Below are 27,803 nucleotides of genomic sequence, written 5' to 3' on the forward strand. Positions count from 1 at the left end.
GTGGCCCTATATATAAGAGTTTCCTGTCATTTGTCATTTTTTTCTTCCTGATCAATAAGAGTCTTTAGGTGTGTTATTTATACTTCATTGTGTGTGGTTGGGGTTTTTTTTTCTTCTTTTGTTATCCATGGCAAACTAATGTGCTTACAGCATGTTTTTCTCATCGTGTCACTGCATCAGAGGTGTTTTAGTGTTGGGGTGTCCCTGTAGTGTGGCATGCTTTCTCAAGCTCGTGTGACCCTCTTTCGCCCTGTGACTGACAGCAGCATGTTAAGTAACATGTATTCCTGTAAACGTCATGTTTCCACTACTTTGAAACATTTGAAAAATTTTGTAACAAGTGCAGTTTTCTAAATGAAAGCTATTGTCAAAACTGTTGAAGAGGAAGTTCACATCACATCCTAAAACTCCGTCAAGCTTTCACAATCGATATCACAATCAAACAGAACATATTGTGTTATACTGAAATTTTGAACAGTGTAATAATAGGTCAGTTTTCTGTAAATAATTTGGTGCCTTCTGTGCTGTGTTTACATCTTACCCGCTTCCGTTGTGTAGAAACATGAGACCTGAGCTCAGAACTCAAAGTTGTTTCGTTGTGACAGCTGCTGTGACAAACTATAGTGCAGATTATGTATTGTACAGAAAATGAAATTCAAACAAACAGTACAAAGTATGTAAGTGAGTTTGGAAGCATAATCATGAGCCTTAATCAGACTTCAGACTGCTCTGTATATGACGTCTCATGACATGTAGTGCATGTATGTGCTGACCCTGGCGATTTTCGGCAACACCTCGGCTTTGCTAGGCACGCTGTTCGTACGTGGACACGCGTGGGTGCGTTTGCGTGCTGATCAGAATGTCACGGGTGGCGTCAGGAGAGCCACTCTGTCAGCGCACTCCAGGGAGATTTATGATGCTCTTCCTGCAGAGGCGAAGTAGCTGGAGCTCCTTGTGAGGTGATGCACGCTGACCTTCCTAGAGGTCAGAGCCAGCTGCTCTATCCCTGCAAACCAAGTTCTGTACTTCCAGTGCCATTCAGAAGTACACGTATTGGTATCTTAATATACTGACATTTTACACATTTACTAAAATAAAGATATAAAGGTGTCTTCTAATTTGCTAATCAAATGCATTTGGATTATGATTTTTATTTATATATAAATAGTGCATTTTAGTAGCTCTTGGATTTTATATTTTATATATAACAAAATAAAAAAAATTGAACAGGAAACAAAAGATGATTAAGGACAAAGTTAGAAGCATGTATCAAATCAAATCAAATATATTTGTATAGTGCTATATATATAGTATATAGTATAGTGATAACAGTATCACTGGTTGGTACTTTATTACACTGGTTATATGTACTTTATTGGTACATGTATCACTGGTGCATGATTTTATTCCAGTGAGAATGTTCCACTGATACAGAAGCCTGCTTTTTCCTACCGCACACAACACTGCACAACAAACATCTGTGTGTGTGCTCAACATTACCCTGACATGGCTGAGAGGTTGACTACTGACAATCTGTAGCATGTGTAGACTTTAATGAACAAAGCCCAACGATCTGTGAGAGAGATAATGATCCACTGTTATGTGATGGCATGTGTGTGTGTGTGTGTGTGTGTGTGTGTGTGTGTGTGTGTGTGTGTGTGTGTGTGTGTGTGTGCACGTGTGCAAAAGTAAATGGGGATAGAGAGAGAGAGAGCGAGAGAGAGAGAGACTAATACACACCTGAAAGGCTTGTGTAATGAGTTCATGATAGATGAGTTTGTTCTGGCACACAACATGCACACACACACACACACACACACACACACACACAAACACACATCTTCTCTACAATGTGATAGCAGTGGAGTCAGGAAGAGTGCGTGTCATTTGATGAGCTGATTGTGGTTCACACATGTCTTCACTCAAAAAAAAATCAGTGGTAATTCAGTTCACGTTACACAACTGAGCCTTCATGTGATAACAGGGAGGTCTGGGTAAGGTATATACAAAGACCACTCAAGAAAGCGGATAGGACAATTTTCTCCATGGAGAGAAGACAGATAGATATTTAGATGGATGCATGGACGAATGCAAAGATGGCTGTGAAGGTCTTTGTGCTGGTGTCTTTGCAGATTTTGCACTGGTGTCACTGCACATGGTGTAAAACACAATGCAGCTTATTTTATTAATCAAACTTGACATTAATATACTGAGTTAATTAATTACCATGCATTAACATATATGAATAATATTACTAGATAGTATGTTTTTTGTTTTGTTGCTGTTATTGGTCATTTTGGTGTTTGTTTTTACAAAGACAAAAACTGGAAATACTTTTTGCAGAAGTAAAAAAAAAACACTTTATATAACTGTTACCTTACATACATGCTGGACTTGCCTATGTCACACAATTATATCTTAACTGTGATACCTAGTGAAGCTCACACGTGTTCAGTGGTCACAGGTGTGGCCCCTGGACTCCTTGGCCCCTTTAGTAAAGCAGAAGTGAACCTTGGAGCCTGGAGCACGTACTAGTCTCAATCCCTGAATACCTCAGTCCCTCAATCCCTGAATACCTCAGTCCCTCAATCCCTGAATACCTCAGTCCCTCAATCCCTGGGTCCTTAATATGACTTACAATACGTTTTACGTAGATCTATGTTAAACTTTAAAATCTATTGTCTAGTTGTAATCCTTTCTTTTAAGCATGTTATTTTTTTATGGTGTGAATTTCATCATGTGCTGTTACTCTTAATACATTGCCTAAACACAAAGATTTATTTATTACATGAACTAGAAGGTATTGTTATAAACATAAACATGTTTGAAATATATATGATAATATTTGTGCAATACTCTGATGCACTACTACACAATATATATATATATATATATATATATATATATATATATATATATATATATATATATATATATATATATATATATATAATCAGAGTATTGTACAAATATCATAATATCATATGTACTTCATACATATTTTCTGCAACTAGGGTAATGGAGCCTATCCATTAGCACCACAGCTTAGAGTAACCCTCTCAGGAAATCGTTTGCCCTCTATATTTCTGAGTGTGTGTAAACGTACGTGAGTGAGTGTGTTTGTGTGTGTCAGGATCCTTGTCATAAGGCTGAAGTATAGCAGGGTGAAGCCATTTCTCCTGCATGCACTGTGCGCTGCTGGTCTGCTGGGAGAGGGAGAGGGCCACCCTGCTCTTAAGCTCTGATGGATGGTTGTAGGGGGCGGACCCTCTGACACCCGCACCCCTCCACTAGCTATTGTTGTAAACAAACTGCAAGTTTAGACATTTTTTTCCTTAAAGCTCCAGGGAAAAGTGATAAGAAATCATTTAAGAAAAAAGTATCACATTCTTGCATGTTTGCTGTCCTCCTGAACCATTGCGTTGCTTAAGGAAACACAAAAAATGCTAATCTCAGCTGTAGCTATATGGTATATGACATAGGGCAGTGCTAATTCCCCAGGACTTGTGACTCCATTAGAGTAAAGGCTGCTTGATAAATTGTCCTTTCAAATCCCTTTTAAGATTCCACAAATTTACATTATCTAACGGACACAGAATTAGATGAACCTTATTAGTGTGGAATGGAATGGAAGAGAGCTATTTGTCTTGATTAGCATACCTCCATGTTCTTTTGTGGGCTGTTTCTGCAGGACCAGGACTCTGCCCGTGGTTCTTATGTGCCAGTAGGGCTTGAGACCAGCATTAGCTCTCTCTCTCTCTCTCTCTCTCTCTCTCTCTCTCTCTCTCTCTCTCTCTCTCTCTCTCTCTCATACTGTCTCCCCCTTAAACAGGAGTTCAACACTGTGAGTGCTGGTGACTTGTGAATAACCTCATGTGGTAACAGGAGCTCACCCTTAAGTGACCCCACACTCTGAAGGGAAGTCTTGGGGGGATTCCAAGGGGGTAGTCGGACCTTTCATCAGCCTTGCATGGACTGAATGGGCTGGAATTCTGGGAATTTCTTTTTTTCTCAGATTCCTGAAAGACAGCACTCTGTAGTTCTTCCATTAAACAAAGACATAAACAGAAACTTGTTACTGAGGCTCTGTGACCAATCAGACTCACTGGCTATGAATAAATATTGATTGTGTACAGGGCTGACGCAAGCTGTTATAACTGCTTTTAAGTAATTTTACAGTCTCATTAGTTAATAGAACGACTTTGAACAAGTTAGAACATTGCATCTAATTCTTATTTAAACATATTAAAGCCATATGAATACTGGCTCTGCTATCTCAAACAAATGTTACATTTTCTTCTGGGCAAAAGATGGAACATTTGATTCTCAAGCTTGATGTAGTTTACATTTTAAAAACAATACTGAATTTATATTCACAGAGCTTTCCAATATCTGTGTAATCATTATGTAAACATTGTTTACAGTAGGCTATACTATCATGCAATGGATAATTTAAGAACTATTTTATATAAACAATGTTTATTTGTTTATAGCTGTAAATCATTTTCCTCTTGATAATGTCACTAGGAGAAGACTCTCCTCGCCACCCCCTAGACTGCCCCCCTCTGAGTGGACACCAGCGATTCTCAGTCTAACCGAGATGTTGCTGCCGTAGACAGCACAGCACGACGCTGTGGGGGGAAAACACACGGGAATTACATAGTGGCAACGAAATGGACAATAATGATTACCTCCACGTTGGTAAGTATTTTGTAATTCGTCTCAGTTAACGTGTTGACTTGTTTTCCAGTTGTCTTTTTCCGTTGTTATTCTCCATTAGCGTAAACGTAACAAATGTATATGTTTATTTTTCCTCGCGGTCTTTGAATTCTTTCAGCGGACTTTGGACGAGACAGCCATAAATCCAGAGTAGTTCAATTATCTGTGTAGTTGTGTCTTGTGTATTGACTTGTAAGTAGTGGCAATACTGAACTCTGCAGGTGATTCTGTGTCTCAGTCAGGGTCAAGGGTTGGCACTTTTATTGCGTTTAAGTAATTTATGGTCTGTCCAGCTTGTGTCTTGTTAAACTGTTTGCCGACGGCGTCTTTACTAATGAATTTCATGGTGGAACTGTATAGCTACTTTCGCTTTGCCGAACAATTTCACTCGGTGACAGTTGTGCATATGCGCTTTCGAGGAAGTTTCAAGAGTATCATTTCAAATCCAGCAACCCGATCTGAGATTATAGATTATCTAAGACTGTGCCAGTTTTAAAGGGATTATCAGAGGTTTTGCTGCACTGCGTACTTACGCATGTAGCTAAACTATCTCTAAAACGATTATGGCACTATACAGATTAAAATAAAATTTCCCTCAGATTATGACCTCCAAGAAAATGCTGTTGATGTATTCTTGATTCATAGTAAAAACATAGAGACGAACATAGCGAAATAGTGTTTTACATAAACAAAACACCAGAGACAGCAAGTGTCTTAAATATACACGTATTTAACTTTATCATAACTATATGACAGAATAAAAAGATCAGTCCCATTTGACAAGTCGAAATACACGATGTGAGTGTTTTCTGTGGTGTAAGTAAGTAAGTTTATTTATAAAGCACATTTTATATGACAGAGTCAACCAAAGTGATGTGACTTTTAGTGTATTTAGCATGGATGTCTTAGTAACACGGTGTAGTCTCAGGATAAAAGTAGAGTGGCCATAGGCTATAGTGGACAGGTAATACTCACACCAAACCCTCACGTAGAGTGAACAGGTAATACTCACACCAAACCCTCACGTAGAGTGAACAGGTAATACTCACACACCAAACCCTCATGTAGAGTGAACAGGTAATACTCACACACCAAACCCTCATGTAGAGTGAACAGGTAATACTCACACACCAAACCCTCATGTAGAGTAAACAGGTAATACTCACACACCAAACCCTCATGTAGAGTGAACAGGTAATACTCACACCAAACCCTCATGTAGAGTGAACAGGTAATACTCACACACCAAACCCTCACGTAGAGTGAACAGGTAATACTCACACCAAACCCTCACGTAGAGTGAACAGGTAATACTCACACACCAAACCCTCACGTAGAGTGAACAGGTAATACTCACACACCAAACCCTCATGTAGAGTGAACAGGTAATAATCACACACACCAAACTGTCATGTAGAGTGAACAGGTAATAATCATACACACCAAATCCTCACGTAGAATGAACAGGTAATAATCACACACCAAACCCTCACGTGGAGTGAAAAGGTAATACTCACACACCAAACCCTCGCAGAGAGTTGACAGGTAATACTCACACACCAAACCCTCACGTAAAACAGGCAGGTAATAATGCCACACCAAACCCTCACATAGAGTTGGCAGAGCAGGTCTTTCAGCACCCATCCATCTTTGACCCAGACCTGGGTCTAACCTCCAGTGTTGAAAGACATCTGCAGATGTTAACCAGTCCTATAGCTACATGGAAGTTAACCCACCATTTGAAGTGAAAGCAAGCCCTGCTGTGAAGCATACACAGAGCCTGGTCTCAGAGGTTCCTGTGTAAAATAGGAGACAAAGTGATGCAAAGTTTAGTCTTTTCCATGATTTAACACAGCAGATTCAACATCAGTTAATTCCCAAGCCTTCTGTGAGCTGAGATGAGTTATTGCCTTGGTTGGGGGAGATGAAAATGTAATTTCTATTTATGGAAAAACACTAATGTCATGTAAAGTTTTATTTTTGTTTTGTTTCATTTATTTATTGCACATTACATACAATCTTATCACTTACAAATTTGCAAGCACCTAAAACTATCTCATGAAACATATAAGACTAAACAGTGTTAGGTAAATAGTGTTACTACAGCCTAATTTTTCTATTTTGCGCAAAGGCTATAATCCAGGAGGAGCACTTAGAGTGAAGCGGTTCTCACTTTACCCATACTCTCTCCTCACATTTCACTTTCTCTCTCATAAAGACGGCACAGTTATTTAGAGGAATTGAGATTTCATTACACAATATGTTCGTGAAACCACATAGCATGGACTACTACTTGCGTAAATATGTTGCGTGATTTTTTTGTGAAACAGTGACAGTAACAGTGATGGCTTATTCTTAATCAGCCATTATTTCCAGGAAGTATGTCATTGTGTAAGGTATTCGCCAGCCTATGATAATCATGTGAATGGTTTTGTGCAGTTCAGCCAGTTGGGCACCTACACTTTACCCAGATGTCAGCTCCTCGTCTCAGTGATGTACTGCTTGTCATGGTGTGTAACATCATCCCAGGGGTCATGCCGTGGTGCATTCATTAACACTTTCTGTTTTTCATTTGTCCTTCCACATGAAACCATTTGCTCTGCCTAATTAGGGTGCTAATGAGCATTGTCATGTCCATTTGATACACGTCATAGGCGAGCCGATGGTGTGCTCTTGAACCTCATGTCATCGTGTTACATCTGTGTCTCGTGAACTCAGGGCTCAGATGCCCACTGTGCCATCAGAATGTGTAGATTGGCAGCATGGTAGGCTCTGCATTACAGTAATCCAGTAGTGTTTGGACCTGCCAGCGTTCTACCACAGACCACTGAACACGACTGTCAGGCATCTGTATTCAACTTTTGAGCCACAGCTAGATCGGCTTCTGAAACACTCTAATTAGCATAGTGAAAATACTCTGTTTATGTATAACATGGTTTAGTGAAAGGTTCTAACATTGTTCATAATGAAAGTAAGCACACCAGTGCAGTACACATACATCATACAGTACATTACACAAAGATTTAACTAAAACTGAAAGACTGCTTAATCCAGGCCGAGTCTGTAGTCCACTCACACAGCAGTCTTATAGCAGCGAGCAGAGCTCATTTTACAGCTGTCACCTCAGAGGACGGACACAAGGCCTCTGTTGTGTCTTCTGTGTCCAGGGGCCTCTGCTCTGTTGCTCATGGTCAGGATTTTGGTTGTTGAGGGGGAGACATTGAGTTCTAACCTCAGTATCCCAGACTGTCTATCCTAATGTGTTCTCCTTACCTGGTTTCCACACTTGCCTTGTGTGTGTGCGTGTGTGTGTGTGCGTGCACGTGTGTGTGTGTTGAAGGCAGTGAAGGAATGTACTTTTTCTTTTTTTCTTTACAGTATTGCTACTTTGTAGACTTTAATTCAGATTAATTGAGCTGTGTTAATTTTAGATGAGATCACCAGATTATATTCACTAAGGTTGATTTTGGTTCTGTATAATGTAATTGTAAAAAAATTTAGCATTTTATGTAGCAAGTTGATAAGTGACAGTCCACAATATGGCAAAACTGTATCAGGCTTTTAGAAACCAAATCCCTAAAATACAGCATAGCATTTGTTTATCTGTGCAGTTATTTTCTTGGATTCCAAGATCCAGATCCAAAAGTTGTTTTAATGAATGAATACACCCTTTTGTTCTGAGTCATTTAGCTTGTACCTGTATTACTCATATACACATGAATATACAGTTTGGGTACACTTTGGGCTATGTATTGAACCTTTTAGTAGCTCAGTACATAGCTACATCCCCCCCCCCCTTCCCCCCCTCCACAGATCTGCTAAACGTCATTATAGCTGAAACTAATGCATCATAGCTGAAACAGATATTCTCAGAACCTTTTTTCAGTGTGATTTTAGAACTCCATCAACCTCATGATGAGTTAATGTGTCTTCAGGTGCCGGTGTAATTTTTTGTTACTTTATTTAAATACGTCAGTAACTTTGTCGATCGATCTGTTCTATCAGTGTGTATCCCAAAATAAAAAAACAACTGAAACTGTATGTTCAAGTCTGGAAATATGAGGTCAGTTTCAGAGAGAACATAGTGAAAACAGCCCGGTTTGGGCTTTATCAGAGGACCTGCTTAGGAGCATTGACAGCAGCTCACCTCCAGATGTAACCTTTGCCCTGTGCCCCTAGATTAGGAGTTCGGGTCAACTGCTGGACCTCAAATCTTTCAGCAGACTGGTTAAAATTGCAGTCGAAGAGGTTCTTTGGCTATTGTAATGTGAAAAGCTTCCTACCCTAAAAGTGCAAGGACAGTAAATAGAACATAGGCCTATTTGTGCAAACATTTCTGTTCGGTTCTTTCAGTTTACATGAACCGAAAGTGACTTAGTATTTAATCATGATAAAAATAGAATGTCACAATATATGAAACATATATATTTAATATATACCTCTACCTATTTCTTCTGGTTTTCCCTCTGTGTGTGTGCCTGACTCTGAACTGTTTTGCCCACTCACCCTCACTCTGCTAACCCTGTCCTGTTCATCTTCCCTCTACCATAGAATCTGCAGGCCATATTAATATTACAGTACAGCCACAACAAATCAGCTGCCCTGCCCCAATGTACATGACCACATGTGCTATATTCTCTCTCTCTCTCTCTCTCTCTCTCTCATAGTGTGACCTCCATTGGCACTAACCACATCTTGAACTCTTTTGGGGGAGTTTTTGGAAGTAATCTGGTACCATTCCATTTAGGTTGAAGAGGACCAGGTTTCTGCTATTCCTTGAGTGTAATGGGAGGCCATACTAAACACTTGCCACTGTAGCCTATAGGAACTGGTTTGTAATGCTGCATAGACATTTCCTGTACATCTAAAGTTCACACACAAAAGATTATGCATATTGCTAAGTGAAAATGTGCTAAAGTGCAGTGCTATGCTTTCTTCTTGTTGGTATTTCCTAGTGTTACATAGCTATTTTAGTCCAAACACTTTTTGCTTCCACTGCTGCTATATTGAGTTCCTGTTTTTCATTGTAAAAATGTAGTTGTTTAAATGTTTGTTTTTTCAATAGAAAAACATTCTCTCAATAAAAATGGTGCCAAAAAGGAAATCCTGTATTGTTCTGCTTTGGCATCAGAATGTCCAGCCTGTACAGGGTCATGGTGCAGGAGGCCAGGCGTGTGTTATGGTGGATTTGTGCTGGAACTGTGGATATGGTGAGACTGTGTGAGACGTGTGGATGGTGGGTCGTGTTTGTGTATGCTGTATTTGAGAATCTGTTCTGTACCTGCTGTTGCATCATCATCATCGTCATTACTGAGTTTTTTAGTGATAGCAAGAATCACGGGGCTGCTGTGTGTGCTCCATACTGTGTGTTATCTGAAATCCTGAGAATCTGCATAATCAAAATCTGGCCTCTCTGCTCCAACAGCTCCTCAGGTCTTGAAGTGGGCAGTGCGTGTTCGTGTTTGCTTGCATAAAGGTGAACCGATGGGGGGGCTCCTTCCTGTTGGAGGAACCCGTGCTGCGATGAGCCCACATGCTGGCACTGTGAAATGTGAGCCCAAGTGTGGTCATGTTTGCACGCCCCTGGCAAAGATCCACGTGCACACACGGCTTGCACATAGCAGTACACCATTTTCAGGATGATGCCTGTATGGACTCAGTGAAGGGGCTCATGGAGGTCACAGCTGTAGGTTTTCAGAAAACTGCAAAGAGCACTAAATATATGACGTTTCAATTTTCATCCTAATTAGTTATGATCAGATGAGATGATCGAATTCCTGTTGACCTTCTCTTTGGTTTATGATTTGTTGTAGCTTGTATACAGCATCCCCCACTTACCCAGTCTCTGTGACCTGATTGGATGCAGCTTGGGGGCCGGCAACTCCACTGACCTCTTTCTGAGGCCCCGTCCACACGACGCCGGAGGTTTTTAAAAACGGAGGTTTTTGTCTCCGTTTTCAAAAATATCTCCGTCCACACGATCAGCGTTTTCAAAAATATCTACGTCCACATGATGCCGGAGATTTTTAAAAACAGAGGTTTTTGTCTCCGTTTTCAAAAATATCTACGTCCACACGACGCCGGAGGTTTTTAAAAATGGAGGTTTTTGTCTCCGTTTTCAAAAATATCTACGTCCACACGGCGCAGGAGGTTTTTAAAAACTGAGGTTTTTAGCCTCCCGTCCACACGAAAACGGCGTTTTCGGTCACCGAAAACGGAGGTTTTTGAAAACGCCTTCCAAGGTGGAGACTTTTGAAAACTCCGGTCACTTTCGTGTGGACGGGGAAAACGCATGTTTAGGAAAACGCTGACGTCACATAGTGAGTCTGCGCATGTCTTTTTTTTGTTTACGTTCGTTCAGCTTGTTCAACATGGATACGCAGCCGTGAAACGCTGCAATTAACATGCCAGCCCAGTAGAGGTCGATCGTACTTCCCACAGAATTACATCAAAACACTTGAAGAATCAAATTAAATCAAATATATTTGTATAACGCTTTTCACAACACATGTTGTCACAAAGCGCTTTACAGGATTTACAAAGTTAACAATACTGTATCGTGTAGTGCGGATGATTGATTCAGGGAACGCGCCATTTTGAATACTTGCTTTCTTTATTAGAGAGCAGCCCTGTTTCAAATGCTTGTGGACTCGGACTTACACATACATTGAATGGGTGCGGGGTATCGAATGAGTACGAACACACGGGGGTGGTAGGTTTGACAGGCACATTAAAAACACTCATACATACATCGATTAGAAGCTTAAATTGTACAGACACATTCATCACATAGCACTTTATCACAAGCACATTACAGACATTATAACACTAAACTTAGCGACCAAATATGATACGAAAGGGATTATGGGAACGATTTGATATGACGATTTGAAAAAACTGAACGCAGCGCATTTAGGCGCCTCCGCTGTGTTATGTAATGCGAAAGTAACATTAAATTAAACTGTACACATGTTAATAATCCGCCAAATGCAGTGACAACGAAAGCAATCACGGAGCTGTCCATGCTGAACAAGCTGAACGAATGTAAACAAAAAAAAGACATGCGCAGAATCCCTATGTGACGTCAGCGTTTTCCTAAACATGCGTTTTCCCCGTCCACACGAAAACGCCGAGACCGGAGTTTTCAAAAGTCTCCACCTTGGAAGGCGTTTTCAAAAACCTCCGTTTTCGTGTGGATGAAGATATTTTTGAAAACGGAGACAAAAACCTCCGTTTTTAAAAACCTCCGGCGTCGTGTGGACGAGGCCTGAGTTCTGATCGGACGTAGTGCAGGAACAGCAACCCCCGTTGACCCCTCCTTCTCTGCTTTCTTACTGTAGGCTCCTCAGTCCTGCTCAACCACAGTCACCAGAGACCTCCTTCCTCCCAGCCCCCGACTGGCGCCATGGTGACCCACCTGCACCCGTCTGTTATCAGCGGCCTAGGACCGCCCTATTCTGTCATCACATCCTCACCGCTGAGCTCATCTGCCTCCTCCATGACCAGTACATCCAGTGTGGGCTACAGTTCTCAGGTGCCACACACACACACACACACACACACACACACACACACACACACACACACACACACACACACACACACACACACACACACACTTTAGGTCACTATTAGTTTCACCAACTCTGTACCTACCCGTCATTTGTGGTTAGCTCTGTGTGCTCAGAAGGGAATTGACTGATCATACCTTGGTGTTCTTTTAGCACAGGTTGTACTGTGCTTGTAGTGTGCACTTTTCCCAAATGACCTGTTTTGAAAACAGGGTAGTTCTGAATGATGTACATTCAGTATAAATGCACAAACATGTTTGCATAAGCATTATTTACAGTTACAATCTGTATAATTCAGCAGTGCTGAATTACATGTTACAACTGAAGGTAAAATATATGGCATTGTATTCATGGTATCTCCATTTAGATTAGGTGTGAATTTTATAGCCTTGATCACTGACTGCCACCTACTGGCTAAAGGCAGAAGTACACAAAACACATACTTTCTTTGTTGCATTTTCTAAGTGTGAGAGATCATATCTTATCTTGTGGTCACTCTTTCCAGACAGATTTAAAGGGTCACACGATAAGTCAGTGCTCATTGTGTGTACATCAAAAGTACAAGGAATGAACACAAAAGCAACTTGTGTTAAAGTCTAATGGACCCTTTACCTTTGAAACTTTGTGGGTTATTGGGTTATCCCCAACAGATAAGCTATCTGAGCAGCCCAGAGGACGTGAAGAACAGCAACGGCAGTTTTAGGAGCTACCAGTGCATCAGTCCAGGCTCCCTGTCCAAACACATCTGTGCCATCTGTGGAGATCGTTCCTCAGGTAACCTCTGACATCAGCACATTAGTTTGTCTTTCAAACTTTTAAGATGACGTCAGTCTGGTACCAGTCTACTACAAAAACGTTTAAAGAAGACATACAGGTGTGGGCTTTTGTGTAGACTTAAACTTTCTTAAAAACCAGTATACCCAGTATACCAGACAGTATGCTGTTTGTATTAGCTGCCATAGTTTCTGACCACAATTTTTGAGGTGACACAGCAGCACTGCTGAGCTTCGTACCGTTGTACCAACTCAACAACATCACAAATAACATCCAGTCAACAGTGGTGCTGTGGTCAGAAATTTACCTGTGATAGTGAAGTAGAGGCCAACAGATTTGCGGCAGTGTGTATTTGCACACCTAAATGTGCCTGTGAGCTAGTGAGTTTAGATGCGAGAGAGGTGCTCCCAGTGAAGGGGCTAAGGACAGTGGGCCTTCACCAGCATGGCTTACCCTCATGTAATGTCCAGGAAAGCACTACGGGGTGTACAGTTGTGAAGGCTGCAAGGGCTTCTTCAAGAGAACGGTCCGGAAGGACCTGACGTACACATGCCGGGACAGTAAGGAGTGTCTGATAGACAAGCGTCAGAGAAACCGCTGCCAGTACTGTCGCTACCAGAAGTGTCTGGCCATGGGCATGAAGAGAGAGGGTAAGTAAAATGGCACCTGCCTATGTACCACTGAACTCTACATCATCCAACTGCACAGCCGGAGAGCCAACCGCAAAACCAGCAGTTCCAAGGCGTACCTTAGGTTCAGCGGCTTGTATATTGTAATAATCCGTTGTATAAAGAGCTTATTTGTTAAATATGCCCATTGATTCTCAATTGTTTTAGCCAAATCTATAACCTTTGACAAGTTTTAAACCAGGGGTGCCCACAAGTTTTCAGCTTGCGAGCTACTTATAAGATGACCAAGTCAGAAAGATCTACCTTGTCACTCGCTTGGAGTGAGATTTGAACCTGCAAACTTAAGTTGTTGACGGGGGGGGGGGGGGGGGGGGGGGGGGGGTATGGGTATATTTGCATTTTAAAATGTTAATTGTCAATGCAATATACGAATATTAGGCAAACAAAACAATGTTAGACATTTCGACTGGCTTGAATGGCACATTAATTAATAAATCATTCATATACCTATGTACACTATAATTAGTTTCAATTTAATGAAAAAAAGTAGTGGCTATGAATAAGTAGTACAAAAAAGCATGTGTGTAACGATTCAAGGGGCAGGTGTGACACAAACGCAGGTATTTAATTGATTTATTAGAGAAAAGGAAACAAGACACTAGGAAGAGCTAAACATAGGAGAGCTAACAAGTAATGTGGTAAGTAGACAAGGGAAAACACACAATAGACTAAACGGCTGACAGAACTACAAGGAAACAGAACTAATATGAGCCAGGGAGAAGACCATAAAACACTAAACTGAAACGGAGAGTGAAAAAACGGCTAAGACAATACACAACGCACTATGAAAAGCCAGGAGGTAATGACGAGGGAACAGCGACTAACGGGGAAGGGATATAATTAACAGGGCAAGGATACAGACGAATAACTAAACCAGACTACACAAACGAAACTAGGGATATGCACAGGGACAGAGACACTAACAAACAATACAACTTTAAACCGGGACAGACTATGCCGAGCTGGGAGGCAGGGCAACGAGGAGAACAACGTATAGTCACTATAACTAGAAGGGAGGCAAATAACAAGAACATGAAACACAATTAGCAGGTATGTCAAAATAACAAACAGGAAAACAGGGAGGTACTCACACTACAAACAATGACCGACACAGGAGTGAAACACCACGAGGATTATATCCACATGTAACGGGTGTGCATCTAAACTTTATGGCGGTCAGGACTGTCCAACTGCACTCCCGTTAACCCACAAATTGTGTTCTGGGCGATCTGTGATGCATGAAGGAAAGACTCGGAGCACGGCCTCTGCTGGTTCAGGTTCTTTATTATGACTGGTGGTATCTGTATAAACAGATAGATAAGCTCTTAAAGCTCTGGAGTGAACATACAGCTCAGGAGTGAACATACACACTGATCTCTCTCATACACGCAGGTTATCAGCCCCCTCCTCTCATCTAGCTATTCACAGAGTGAGCTGATTTAAATATTCTCTAAATTATATGGGCACACTTGCGTTTGTACAATAATGAGTTGGCATTCTACACATGAAAATAAAATAAAAAGAAATTTGAATGTCATGGTGACAAAAACCAGCTCTGACTTAAAAACAGCTCTGTATGTAATTACAGTTATCAAGAACACAGTAACTTAATAAATTGTAACGCTGCTCGCGCAGCGGCGCGAGAGGACGGACACAAGTGCTGAGATGTGCGAGATTTAATAAAGGGAATACCAAAATCAGAGTCGACAAAGCAGGCAGGGGTCATAACATTAAGGCAGTCCGAACAGGAACGAGAAACAGGCATGATGAGACGAGAATAGGGAAGACTCACGGACCAGGCAGGAACAAACAGATGACGGGAAACACAGGGCTTGAAAAACAACGAACGTGAAAGTACAAAGCACAAACCGACAGATTAGACAAAACCACAGATACTAGACTGGGGAAATACTGGGACTTATATATAATGACACTAACTAGGGACAGGTGATGGCAATGACACGGGGGCGTGGTAACAAACAAGGAATCACGGAGACAAACGAGCGGGGCGGGATAAACAGGCACGGAACACAGACACAAGGGAACCCGGAGTGACAGCTTAAGGGAGGGGCTGCAGCCATACGAGACAGTACCCCCCCTCAAAGCGTGCCACTCCGGGGCACGCAAGGGCAGACAGGACAGGAACCAGACTAGGACCGGACAAAGCAGGACAAGGAGACAGAGGCAGGACAGAGACAGGGGAACCAGAGACCGGCCAGGAGCTGGGCTGGGGTATGGTGTCACAGGCAGGGACAGGGCGAGGCATGGGAGCAGGACTGGGAACAGACACGGGAGTCGGGCCAGGAGAACACGGAGGCAAAGACAGCATTGACAACAGAGACAGGCACAGGTACAAAGTGGGCAATGACTTGGGGAACAGACACGGGGACAGGGACCTGGAGGAACCGACCAGACACAGACACAGGGACGGGCACAAGGACACAAACAGGTACACACACAGGAACCGGGACCAACACAAAACCAGGGACAGAACAAGGGAGCAAGGGGAGCATGGGCAACGAGACAGGAGTACAGGGCAGAGCAGGGGGCACACAAAGTCCATGCCCAACAGGGGGCAGCACAGTCTCTGGGGTAACAGACGCGGCCGGCAGACGGGCAGCGGGAACAGGCGGGGTCCGCTGGCGGGCAGCGGGCACAGGCGCGGCCGGGCAGCGGGCACAGACGCGGCCGGGCGGCGGGCGGCGGGAACAGGAGCCGGCAGACAGGCAGCGGGAACAGGAGCTGGCAGACAGGCAGCGGGAACAGGAGCCGGCAGACAGGCAGCGGGAACAGGCAGCGTCCGCTGGCGGGCAGCGGGAACGGGAGCCGGCGTGGACGACCTCTCCTGGGTCGCGGGGACAGGAACCGGCGTGGACGACCTCTCCTGGGTCGCGGGGACAGGAACCGGCGTGGACTGCCGACAGGCAGCGGGGACAGGAACCGGCGTGGACTACCCCTCCTGGGTCGCGGGGACAGGAACTGGCGTGGACCTCCTCTGGGTCGCGGGGACAGGAACCGGCGTGGACCTCCTCTGGGTCGCGGGGACAGGAACCGGCGTGGACGACCCTTCCTGGGTCGCGGGGACAGGAACCGGCGTGGACGACCTCCTCCGGGTTGTGGAGACAGGCCGCCGACGTGACGAGACGTCCTCGAGGGGCGTGTCCGCCATACTGATGTCCTCGGGGAGCGTGTCTGCCGTACTGACGTCCTCGGGGGGCGTGTCTGCCGTACTGACGTCCTCGGGGGGCGTGTCCGCCGTACTGACATCCTCGGGGGGCGGAGCTGCCATACTGACGTCCTCGGGGGGCGGAGCCGCCATACTGACGTCCTCGGGGGGCGGAGCCGCCATACCGACGTCTTCCCGGGTCTGAGCCGGCCACTCTTGCCGTGAGTGGCTAGTACTCCCCCCCAAAAAATTCTTTGGGAGCCTTCGGGGAGTGGCTTCTGGGATCAGCAGAGGGAGGTCCTCATCACTGGGGTCCTGGGCGAGCCTGGAAGAACACACAGACACACAAGCCCCTCGGTGGCTTTCTCTGCGATGGCTCCGCCTCCTCTGAGGCGTCGGGAGCTTGCAGCGGCCATCGAGAGCCAACCGAGGGTTAAGCCAACACTCGTCTGTGCATTCAATCCGTCTGCCCGCAACTTGCACTACAGGTTGCTCCTGCCTGTAGTGTTCGCCAAGCCGGGCAGACACAGAGCGTTTGATAGGAGTCTCGTCGCGAAAGCCAGTTAAAATTGACTGCGCTTTCTTCTGTGAGCGACGAGACCTCCGTGTTCCCACAGTGCCAGGGGTATTCCTGTCTCCGGCTCGTTCCCGCTGTAACACACGAGAGTTAAACTGCACGGAAGCAGCCAACAACTCGTTACAGCGACTAAACTCCCCGGAGTCTCGCTCTCTCGCTGTGTCCTGGTAGGATCCATGGTTACGTAACGCTGCTCGCGCAGCGGAGCGAGAGGACGGACACAAGTGCTGAGATGAGCGAGATTTATTACAGGGCATTCCATAATCGTCGTCGGTCACAGGCAGGAGTCATAACTGGAGAGCCATCCAAGTGAGACAAGTACAGGGGCATGATCAAGACAGACACGAAACAAAACCAGGCAGGATAACACAGAACAGAGCATGAACCAACAGAGTATAACACTGGGAACAGGGCACATGAATAACAAGAGAACGAAACAACCAAACATCCAAAACAACCGACGAAGGACATGGGAGACTCGGGGGCTAATATACACTGAACTAAACTAGGACCAGGTGCTAACAATGACGACAGGGGCGTGGCAGACAATAGGGAATTAACGAAACAAACGAGCAGGGCGGGATGAACAGGCACGGAACACAGACACAAGGGAACCCGGAGTGACAGCTAGGAGAGGGGGCGTAGCCATACGTGACATAAATGCATGTTTTAAACAGTGAACAGATATAACTGAGGGAACTACATACCTGTATAAACAGATAGATAAGCTCTTAAAGCTCTGGAGTGACCATACAGCTCAGAAGTGAACATACACACTGCTCTCTCTCATACACGCAGGTTATCAGCCTCCTGTTAGCAGAAATGCACATGGGAGGCATGAGGCCACAGAGCACATGTGTCAGTTATAACTCGACATAGAAGACATTTTATAAAGTTCACTTTCAAGCTACTACACATTTACATGTTCACAACCCTGCTTCGAGCATTTAACACTGTTTACTACCCATTTTATGTTGTTTACACTGAAAAATATGTGTTTTAAGCACGACCATCAGAGCTACATACCTCCTCTCATCTAGCTATTCACAGAGTGAGGTAACTACGGCGGTGGCGCCAAGCAAAGCTGCGTCACTTAAAGGAACAATACACAATTAACCAACTCTTTAAAATAAAAGGTTCCCCAGTACAAACATGAAATACATGGAACACAAAACAGATATTTATGCAAAAACCAGGATTTGGTGGAATTTTAACAACAAAAAGCAATAAGCATTTTTCTTAACCTTGTTACACACAGAAAACATGATGGTGAAATGAGACCCAGGTGGGAACAATGAGGAAAGGGGCAAGGCAGACAGGGAGAAACCATGGAACAGGGAAGCTAGGCGGGACCAGGGAGGAGGGAGGGGCTGGACGTGACAATGTGATTACATTTGTGTTTAGTTCATTCTTTAAACACAATCCTCAGTTTGCATTTTACACATTCTTCATTAAACATTTCCATGTCATCCTGAAATTCAAAAATGAGTAGAAATAGCTATTTTACTAGCACTAGCATTTCTGTAAAAAGTCAAAGTAGCTACCAGATAGCCATAAAGGTAGCCAGAACTAACAAATTAAGACACACTAACGCTAGCCAGATTCATCCTTCATGACATAAACATTACGATAACACAAAAATGACCTTCAGACATTATCACATATCTATCATATATTGTTGCTTATAAACAGGTCTCTCAAGTCTCACGCATTGAGTGTGTGACACACGCATTTGTCCGTCCTCACACGCTCACACACCACACTTCCGATTTCACACGGCGAGAAAAAAAAAACTAGTTTATTTACCTCCGATCCAAATCTATGTCGCTATGTCGATGGCGATCGATCGCGGTATACACCCCCCCCCGCTCAACAACTTACATTCGCCACCCCCCCCCGCTCAACAACTCACGTTCGCCACCCCCCCCCCCCCCCCCGCTCAACAATTCATGTTCGCCACCCCCCGTCAACAACTCTCACACTATGACATGAATCCAAAACTTGAGAGCCCTGCTTATAAATATTTTTCTTCCATCTGCTCCCGCAACATACCAAAACAGTATCTGAATATTACATTACATTCCGAGACGCTAGGCTGTGCATGTCTAAAACTAAAGCATGTCTAGAATTCAGTAGCGAACCGTGACCATTAAACCTTGGCCCGCTCCCGTTGATGCTCCCGTTGCACGGGGGCATCAAAAGACTGAATCGAAACTAGCTAGCGGTGGTACGCTAACGACAGCTAGTGTTGCCACAGCGGGCGGAAATTATCATACAGTTAAGCCCGCCCATCAAGAGGGAAGATTTGATTGGTCAGTTTTGCTGTCATTTGAAACTAGTATTGCGCTGAATTATAACTGCCAGGCCCTCTGTAAATGAACAGCGGGCATCACAGTCCTGATAGGGGGAGACACAGGCTTACAGGCTTCCTCACCTTCAAACACAGATTGAATAGACACGGTTGAATAATTGATTTGCTTATATTTCTGTAATTGTTTAGATGTAGATTGTCAAACTGTAAGTAGAAAAAAAATAGGATAAATTATATATATTTATGTTTTAAGAATAGTTTAGGCCCTCTGAGAGGGCGTAGAGGGCCCTGACGGTTCCCCACTGCTAGAACTACAGGTCTAAAACTGTGGTTGGCTCTCCGGCTATGCAATTGGATGCATCTCACTGAACTTGCTAAAATTACCATGACATTATATTTGAGTGCAGTCGGTTCATAGTAAAACTGTATCAAGTATCCTGTTGTCGTTATGTTCTAGCCCTTGTGTAATGTAGTGCAACAGTGTTTTTCACAGAGGCTTTATGCTCTCTAGAAAATTTCTAGAGCATAAAGCCTCTGTGAAAAACACTGTTGCCTAAACTATTCTTAAAACATAAATATATATAATTTATCCTATTTTTTTTCTACTTACAGTTTGACAATCTACATATATTTAATATACTGAAAAAACATTGACACTCAAACTTATGTACAATATACCCACCAAACAGTTGTTTTCAGAGTTAGGAGTTTTAAAATGCTTGATATGTTTGCCTTTTTCTTCATGGATGTTAGTACGATGGGCATCATTTCACACGGCTGTAAATGTGTAGCTGTGCAGGAGGAGAGACAGCGAGGCAGAGACAAGAGCGACACTGAGGTTGACTCCAGCTGCAGTTTAAACGAGGACATGCCTGTGGAGAAAATTCTAGAAGCTGAAATGGCAGTTGAGCCTAAAACAGAGGCCTACATTCCCTCTAGTGCAGGCAATTCTGTACGCCACCCCTCACAATCTCTCCTTTGAATATGCAGCCACTTGAAATCTGTTATTCTTGACTACACAGTATAATTTTCTTCACTCATTTTTACCATATTACTGCAGTATCTTACCATATTTAGCCTCTGAGAGCCATATAAACAGAAGTAATCCTCAAGTTAAAGAGCCCTTTCTCAGCTCTCAGACAGTAGTGTTAATTACCTACAATCAGTGCCATACATGGTTTCATTTGAGAAGAATATGGAGCTACATTTGGGTTTCGCATGCAAACGTTTGCTTTGTCTGATAGACCAATGACCCGGTGACCAACATCTGCCAGGCCGCGGACAAGCAGCTGTTCACTCTGGTGGAGTGGGCCAGGCGGATCCCCCACTTCTCCCAGTTGTCCCTGGACGACCAGGTCATTCTCCTTCGAGCAGGTCAGTGACGTTTCGGCTCACATGATCACATTCGGTTCACGTGATCACAAGTGATCTGTTTACTATACAGCAATCCGTTTAGTTGACAGTACTGTGTGGCTGGACGTCACCTCAGGTGTGTGTTTGTGTGTGTGTGTGTGTGTATACCCAGGCTGGAACGAGCTCCTCATCGCCTCGTTCTCCCATCGCTCTGTAGCAGTGAGGGACGGCATTGTGCTCGCCACTGGCCTGCATGTGCACCGCAGCAGCGCCCACAGTGCAGGGGTGGGCTCCATATTCGACAGGTCCGAGCTCCGCCCACCAGCACCATCACTTTATGTAACCCCACCTTACCCTCACTAGCCCATCCAAACATTGTAGACCCTTCAGATTCTGATCTAGGTTCAGAAACGTAATGATTAGAGCAGGTGAATGCTGGCGGATTTGGTCTAGCTAGTGTCTCATCTCGTCTGATTCCTGGCTGTATTTCAGGGTGCTCTCTGAACTGGTGTCTAAGATGAAGGACATGCACATGGATAAGACTGAACTAGGCTGCCTTAGAGCCATCGTCCTCTTCAACCCAGGTCAGTTATCTTTCAGTTTTACCCACTTTGACAAGTCACTGTTATGCTTAAATTAAGCTGATCTACAGAATTTAACACTGTGATTAAAAACCTATCATGTCACAGAAGAAGCAGATGTTTTTCACATTGTGGTTGAATTCTACCCATAGATGCTAAAGGGCTGTCAGGTCCGTCTGAAGTGGAGGGGCTGAGGGAGAAGGTTTATGCCTCGCTGGAGTCCTACACCAAACACAAATACCCAGACCAGCCAGGCAGGTGAGGTCCAGACACACTGAAGCACTGCTTCAGAGGCCTTCCCTTTGTAACAGTGTCTTTATTATATAGGTGGTCTGATGGTTGCCAAATACAAGCTTTTACCCCTTTAAAAAATTGTGGGTTTTTTTGTTAAACTTGAAAATAGATGAGAGAACGCCTGTGAAATGTTATGCGTAAACTACAACCAGTCTGTTAAATGAACACAGTGACGGAACTGTTTGGCTTTTTCTGGCTCCACCCTCAGCTCCATTATGCAAGCTCATGCTCATGCTGTGTTTCCTCTCTGCTTCCTGAACCATCTGCTGCAGGTTTGCCAAGCTTCTCCTGCGGCTTCCCGCCCTACGCTCCATTGGCCTGAAGTGCCTGGAGCACCTTTTCTTCTTCAAGCTCATCGGAGACACGCCCATTGACACCTTCCTGATGGAGATGCTAGAAGCAGCTCACCAAACCACATGACCCCACTCATGCCCCTGTATATAACCCCATGTACCCTCTGTACAATTTTACCCCAGAGTAACGGGCTCTTGTCTTTTTTTTTCTACTACAGTGTAAAATATTGTTTGTATTGGTATTTTCAGAGTAAGATTCAAAGTATTGTAAACATTTATATTGTAAATAGATTTGTATCAATTATGACATCAATGACATAATGCAGTATGATTAGTGTATAACTACTAAATTGTACTAAAATCACTGCCATAAAGTTTTCTGCTGCCTTGTATTTTATAGTGTTCTGTTAAAATAAAAATGTTCTAAATACGATTGTTTTGCTGTTCTTAATACACTTAATCAAACATAATAATGACTTTATTACATTCACCCATATTTTCCGTAAAAGCGAAATAGCAATGCACCTTAATCTCAAAAAGTATTATTAATAATAAGAGTACTAGTAATGTGTGTTCAACAAGACTAAGAGCCTGGACTGGTCAATAACAAAAAAAATAAAGCTTTCCACAACCCCAAAAACCTTTCGGTAAATGAACAAATTTGAAAGATACTGTAACAGATTCCTCTACTGTAAGGGCTAGATATGCATACAAGACAGAACCAACACAAATAGGAATATATATGGAACAGGGGTCCATGTAAAATTTATCAGTTCAAATTTCAGACTTGTCAAAGCAAAATTGAAAAATGAAAAATTGGTAAAACCTAATAAAAAATTTTTCATTTATTTTTATTCATTTTTCTCATTTTCAGGTGTTTAATTTTTGCATGTTAGAATATGAATTTCAGAGAGTGCCTACTGTAATATGCAATGGAACAACTGTACCATCACAGACCCGAGTGGGGGTGAACACTACATTTGCTTGTGATTGGTCAATGAGTCACTACCCAATTTGAACTACAGTACACATGTGCGTAATTGAACATCATTTCTGTCTTATGGCAGTTGCTGCACGCTTACGGCTGCCAATTTTATGCATGCGTGAGACATGTTCGTTATCCCAGCCCACTGAGATTCTTTTTTTACAATTAGATGTTATGGTTAGGGTTAGATCCTGAGGAATGTATTCAGTACCTTCCCTTAAGATTATTGGAGAAATGTAAGCATACAGTACCAGAGGTGTCAAGTAACAAAGTACAAATACTTCATTACGTTAATTACAGGGGCCCTGACTGTACAAGTTCAGGATGGCTGAACGGTCGAAGGTGCTGCGTTCATGCCGCATTCTCCTCTGGAGTTGTGGGTTCACATCCCACTTCTGATATCCTTTTCATAGATGATTTTTGCCACAGGTTGTCTGTGATCTTCAGTGGCAGAGACATGCATCCTCACGCCTCCGTTTGAGGTAGTCGTGGCTGAGTGGTTAAGGCGATGGGCTACAAATCCATTGGGCTTTCCCCGCACAGGTTCAAATCCTGCCGACTACGATGGATTGTTTTGTCTGAACCAAGTGTTCTTATGTGTTGCGATTTTGATCTTCTTGCGAGGCCGATCTATAAAAGCAAGGCTGTTCTAACAGCATGCCACGCAGTTTCTAGCCCTATGCTGTGTTGACACTTTCTTACCATTGCTTTGTATCTCTAATGGCTTTACTTAACAAAAGAGAACGGTTGTCTTCATGCTCTCAGACCAGCTACACTTTCCACTTTCTCACTGAAGGAGGGAATATCATGGAATTTAAGCCACATCCTCTTGCACCCAAAGCAATACCATACCCCTAGTACATGAAGCCTCTCAGAAGACCAGGCTAAGATATATTGACTGTACATATGTATGTTGTCCCTCAGTTGATTCAACACCCGTGTGGGGCTGTTGCCCAGGCCTCGTTCACGCAGAAGTCGGATAACTCGAATATCACATGCATACCTTGAACACAAACATAAAATATGTAATTACAAATCTTTCATGAAACTACATGACAATGTGATTTCAACTGCACGATTAAAGAAAATGTACTCACTTTTGCGTGAGAATAACTCTGAATTCAGAGCGATGGGCTAAATGTAGCTGTTGAAGGACCGTCTGGCTCCAGGAAACATGACTGCATCTACACTTTGAGCAGATAAGTGCCTCTGTCACCATGTTATAGATCCTGTCCACGTCTAGAACCCGCCGTGCCCTCTTGTGCAGGCCTGCTCCAGTGAGTTGATGCTTTCCACATGCAGGGTTGGGACAGACCACCTTAACTTTCCATAACCTATATGGCATCCACACCAGTAGTGGATGTGCAAAAAAGCGGTCTGGTGCCGGGGCCTGGTGGTACAGATGGCCTGGCTGTGGAGGGGAATACCAAAGCTGCAGATTATCTCGCAGTTCTGGCTTTCCCTTGGCTCCCACCTTGAACAGCGTGCTTAGGATCCATTTGTGGTCTTCTGGTGGCAAACCTTCTGCCCACAAACGGGGAAGCTTGATTTGCTGTGGAGCTTCAAGCATCCTGGCCGAAGCCGCCTTCAAACACAAACAGGCAAAAACAAGCCATTAACATGTTTTACGGATAAACAAGTACAGATGGTGAATAAGTTATATAACTTAATATGAGATTACTTACTGCAACTGAGGGCTGTGAGGCAAGAGCACTGGTGGCTGGAGGAGTCTGTATTACTGGCTCTTGTACAGGCACAGTAGCAGGCTGTTTAATAAAATGTGGAAAATAAATACAGCATTTATCATTACTGACAAAACATTCATTATTTGCACATGTTTTAGTGTGTGAAATCAATTCTTTACATGTTTTTTTTTTGTTTCTGTCTGTGTGGCTCCAAAATACCTAAATGCCTTGTAATTTATTCAGAACTGGGCAAACACATTTTATAGGTTTATATACTTTCAGGAAGCTAACTGTGGATGAAAACACCACTTAATGTTTAACCACACATTGACTGAACAAAAGCCATCACTGAATTTTTGATAGATCAGTAGTTGACAGAAACAAAAGGATACTCATCCACACTTGATTACTGGCCATCCAGTACTTGATTACTGGCCATCCAGTACTTGATTACTGGCCATCCAGTCATTGACTCAAACAATAGGACAGACATTATGCATTGGAATGGGGTAAACTAAACATTGGCACCTTTTGGTCTGATTAGATTGTGAAAAGGAGTGACCTTCCCTGGGCCACAAAGAAGGAATTTGCAGACATTTGCACATTGCACGTTTGTGGAGACAGACACCTGAAATGTTCATTAACCTTCTACATACTGTATGAAATGAGAGTGTTAGATTACCTTGATTACTCTTCTTGCTGCACTAAGGTTTGGCTTTGCAGCAGCAAGGTGAGCACCACTGAATTTTGGCCTGTTAAACTGAAACAGACAAGACAGAACAACAAAATCGTCAGTGTTAGATCAACACTTACAAAACAAATTTGAAATTCCATGTATGATTTGCAACAATACAATATTAGCATAATAATATTTCAATTTAAAGAATGATCAAAAAGTGAAAAAATCAGAATATGAAATGGTTAGTCTTGAACTATCCATTTACCATTGACAGGGTCAGTGAGGGTGACCGTTGCCCTGCGACCCGCTCCACCACCTGTGTCGCAACTGCAGACTGCTGCCCCATGGCCTGCTCCTCTTGCCCCGCTGCTGCAGACTGCTGCCCCATGACCTGCTCCTCTCGCCCCGCTGCTGCAGACTGCTGCCCCATGGCCTGCTCCTCTCGCCCCGCTGCTGCAGACTGCTGCCCCAGGACAGGGTCCTCTGCCACGGGCTGTGCTCCCAGGGCCCCTTGTGCAGGTTGAGTTGCAGGCTTTGTGAAATAAGAAGCACAACGGAATTTATTGCTATTGCATTCAGAATACACATTATGTGATATGAATGGTAATAGAAAAAAACATTAGTAAGTCTTTGTGTCTGGAGTTACCTTCTGAGTGTGAAATCCACATGTGCACGTCTGCTTCTGGCCAAACAAAGTAGTCTGCCCACGAATGTGCATCGGACATTTTTCAATCTGCAGTAATGATTGCACATGTAATGTAAGCTCTTTGATTACTGTTAACTCATGATTACATGCTTTTAATTCTTCTGAATTAAATGTCTGAATTTGTATCTACAGAAAGTGATAGCAACAAACAAGCATCTATAAAGTACAAAGTAATACAATTACAATATACATTTTGTAATGTGAACACTCATACCTTTTGATACAGCGCATGCCATTTCTTTTGCTTTGGAGCAGGCCTGTTACCTTCACCAGAAGGCCAGACCCCGGTGCTAGCAAACTTTTTCAGCCTGGAAATCCATTCGGAATCTGCCATTGCCCTATGAGGCTTGGCAGACTTGCTTTTTGTTTGCGTAGATGACTCCTTTAAATACAGACATACATCATACATTTAACTGTAAATGGTTTGAAAGGGTGCAGCATTTTAAAAAATAAATATGAAAAGTAGGGGCACATACATTTAACTGTAAATGGTTTGAAAGGGTGCAGCATTTAAAAAAATAAATATGAAAAGTAGGGGCAATGCCTTATATTATAGTTAGCTACTTATAAATGTGTTACATTATAGTTAGCTACTCACTTATAAATGTGTTATTACAATAAATACAGCACGAGAAAGACACGAACAGCTACGATAAACTATACCGTTAGCAATAAAGTTAACGATGCGTTCTGGCGAGGGTAAATTAGATAAATAAGTAAGATAAAACAATTTTCCGTTCGTGTAAAACGAATAAAATCGTAAAGTACTTACCATTTCGCCGTTTGTGTCTTGCGGACGCTTGACTGAGCACGAGCAACTATAAAAAAGTGTTTTCGCTTGCTCGGCAGTTAGATTTAAAGTACGCGGTTTGTCGCACCCCCGCCCCCCTTCCCAGCTTCCTCCACACCCCCCCTTTGCTGTGATTGGCGCACCTCTCATCATTCCTTAACTTTCCAGCGTTTTCCTTAACATTTCTCCGATGTGATTGGTGTACCTCTAAACATTTCTTAACATTTCTCTCGCTGTGATAGGCTTGCCTCTAAATAATATTTTACATGTTGACGGACTATCAGGCGGCTGCTGGCGTTCAGGTAGCAGTCAGTGTTAATTTCGTTGACGAATAATTTTCGTCATAGTTTTCGTCAACGAACCTTTTTTCATGACGAAAACGAGACGATAACTAAATTAAAACTATACGAAGGGATAAAAACGATGACGAAATTAAAGGACATTTTCGTCAACGAATAAAAACGAGACGAAAATATTGGCCAGCGACGACATTCAATCAGACCTGATTTAGTTTTGTGAAAGGTAGGGATAAGTTAAGAAGAGATCCAACCGTAACTACTTTAGCGTACACGGAGAGGCGGGACAAACCAGGTAACCATCCAATCAGAACTAACGTCTTCACATCACGCA

The 27,803-nt window shown here is 43.2% G+C and overlaps 1 protein-coding gene and 1 non-coding gene across 2 annotated transcripts; both read left to right on the forward strand.

The window, feature by feature from the left end:
• The first annotated feature begins 4,564 nt into the window (after positions 1-4,564).
• rxrga (retinoid x receptor, gamma a) lies at positions 4,565-22,724 on the forward strand. The gene is made up of 10 exons (XM_076976878.1): positions 4,565-4,701; positions 12,060-12,253; positions 12,941-13,064; positions 13,535-13,714; positions 20,599-20,759; positions 21,052-21,181; positions 21,333-21,465; positions 21,653-21,744; positions 21,894-21,999; positions 22,308-22,724. The coding sequence occupies exons 1-10, from the start codon at positions 4,674-4,676 to the stop codon at positions 22,453-22,455; spliced, it is 1,296 nt and encodes a 431-aa protein (XP_076832993.1). The 5' UTR covers positions 4,565-4,673; the 3' UTR covers positions 22,456-22,724.
• A 1,071-nt stretch (positions 22,725-23,795) lies between these two features.
• Positions 23,796-23,877, forward strand: trnac-aca (transfer RNA cysteine (anticodon ACA)). Its single transcript has one exon. It is a non-coding gene; the product is annotated as a tRNA-Cys (tRNA).
• Positions 23,878-27,803: the final 3,926 nt, after the last annotated feature.

This window comes from Brachyhypopomus gauderio, chromosome 16, assembly GCF_052324685.1.
Source record: "Brachyhypopomus gauderio isolate BG-103 chromosome 16, BGAUD_0.2, whole genome shotgun sequence".
NCBI classification, from domain to species: domain Eukaryota; kingdom Metazoa; phylum Chordata; class Actinopteri; order Gymnotiformes; family Hypopomidae; genus Brachyhypopomus; species Brachyhypopomus gauderio.

Excerpts from the sequence above, each read along its gene's own strand:
- rxrga (XM_076976878.1), top strand. The coding sequence starts at position 4,674 with ATGGACAATAATGATTACCTCCACGTTG. Across the intron at positions 12,254-12,940 it reads GTGTGGGCTACAGTTCTCAG|ATAAGCTATCTGAGCAGCCC; the intron begins GTGCCACACACA and ends TATCCCCAACAG. Across the intron at positions 22,000-22,307 it reads TACCCAGACCAGCCAGGCAG|GTTTGCCAAGCTTCTCCTGC; the intron begins GTGAGGTCCAGA and ends CATCTGCTGCAG.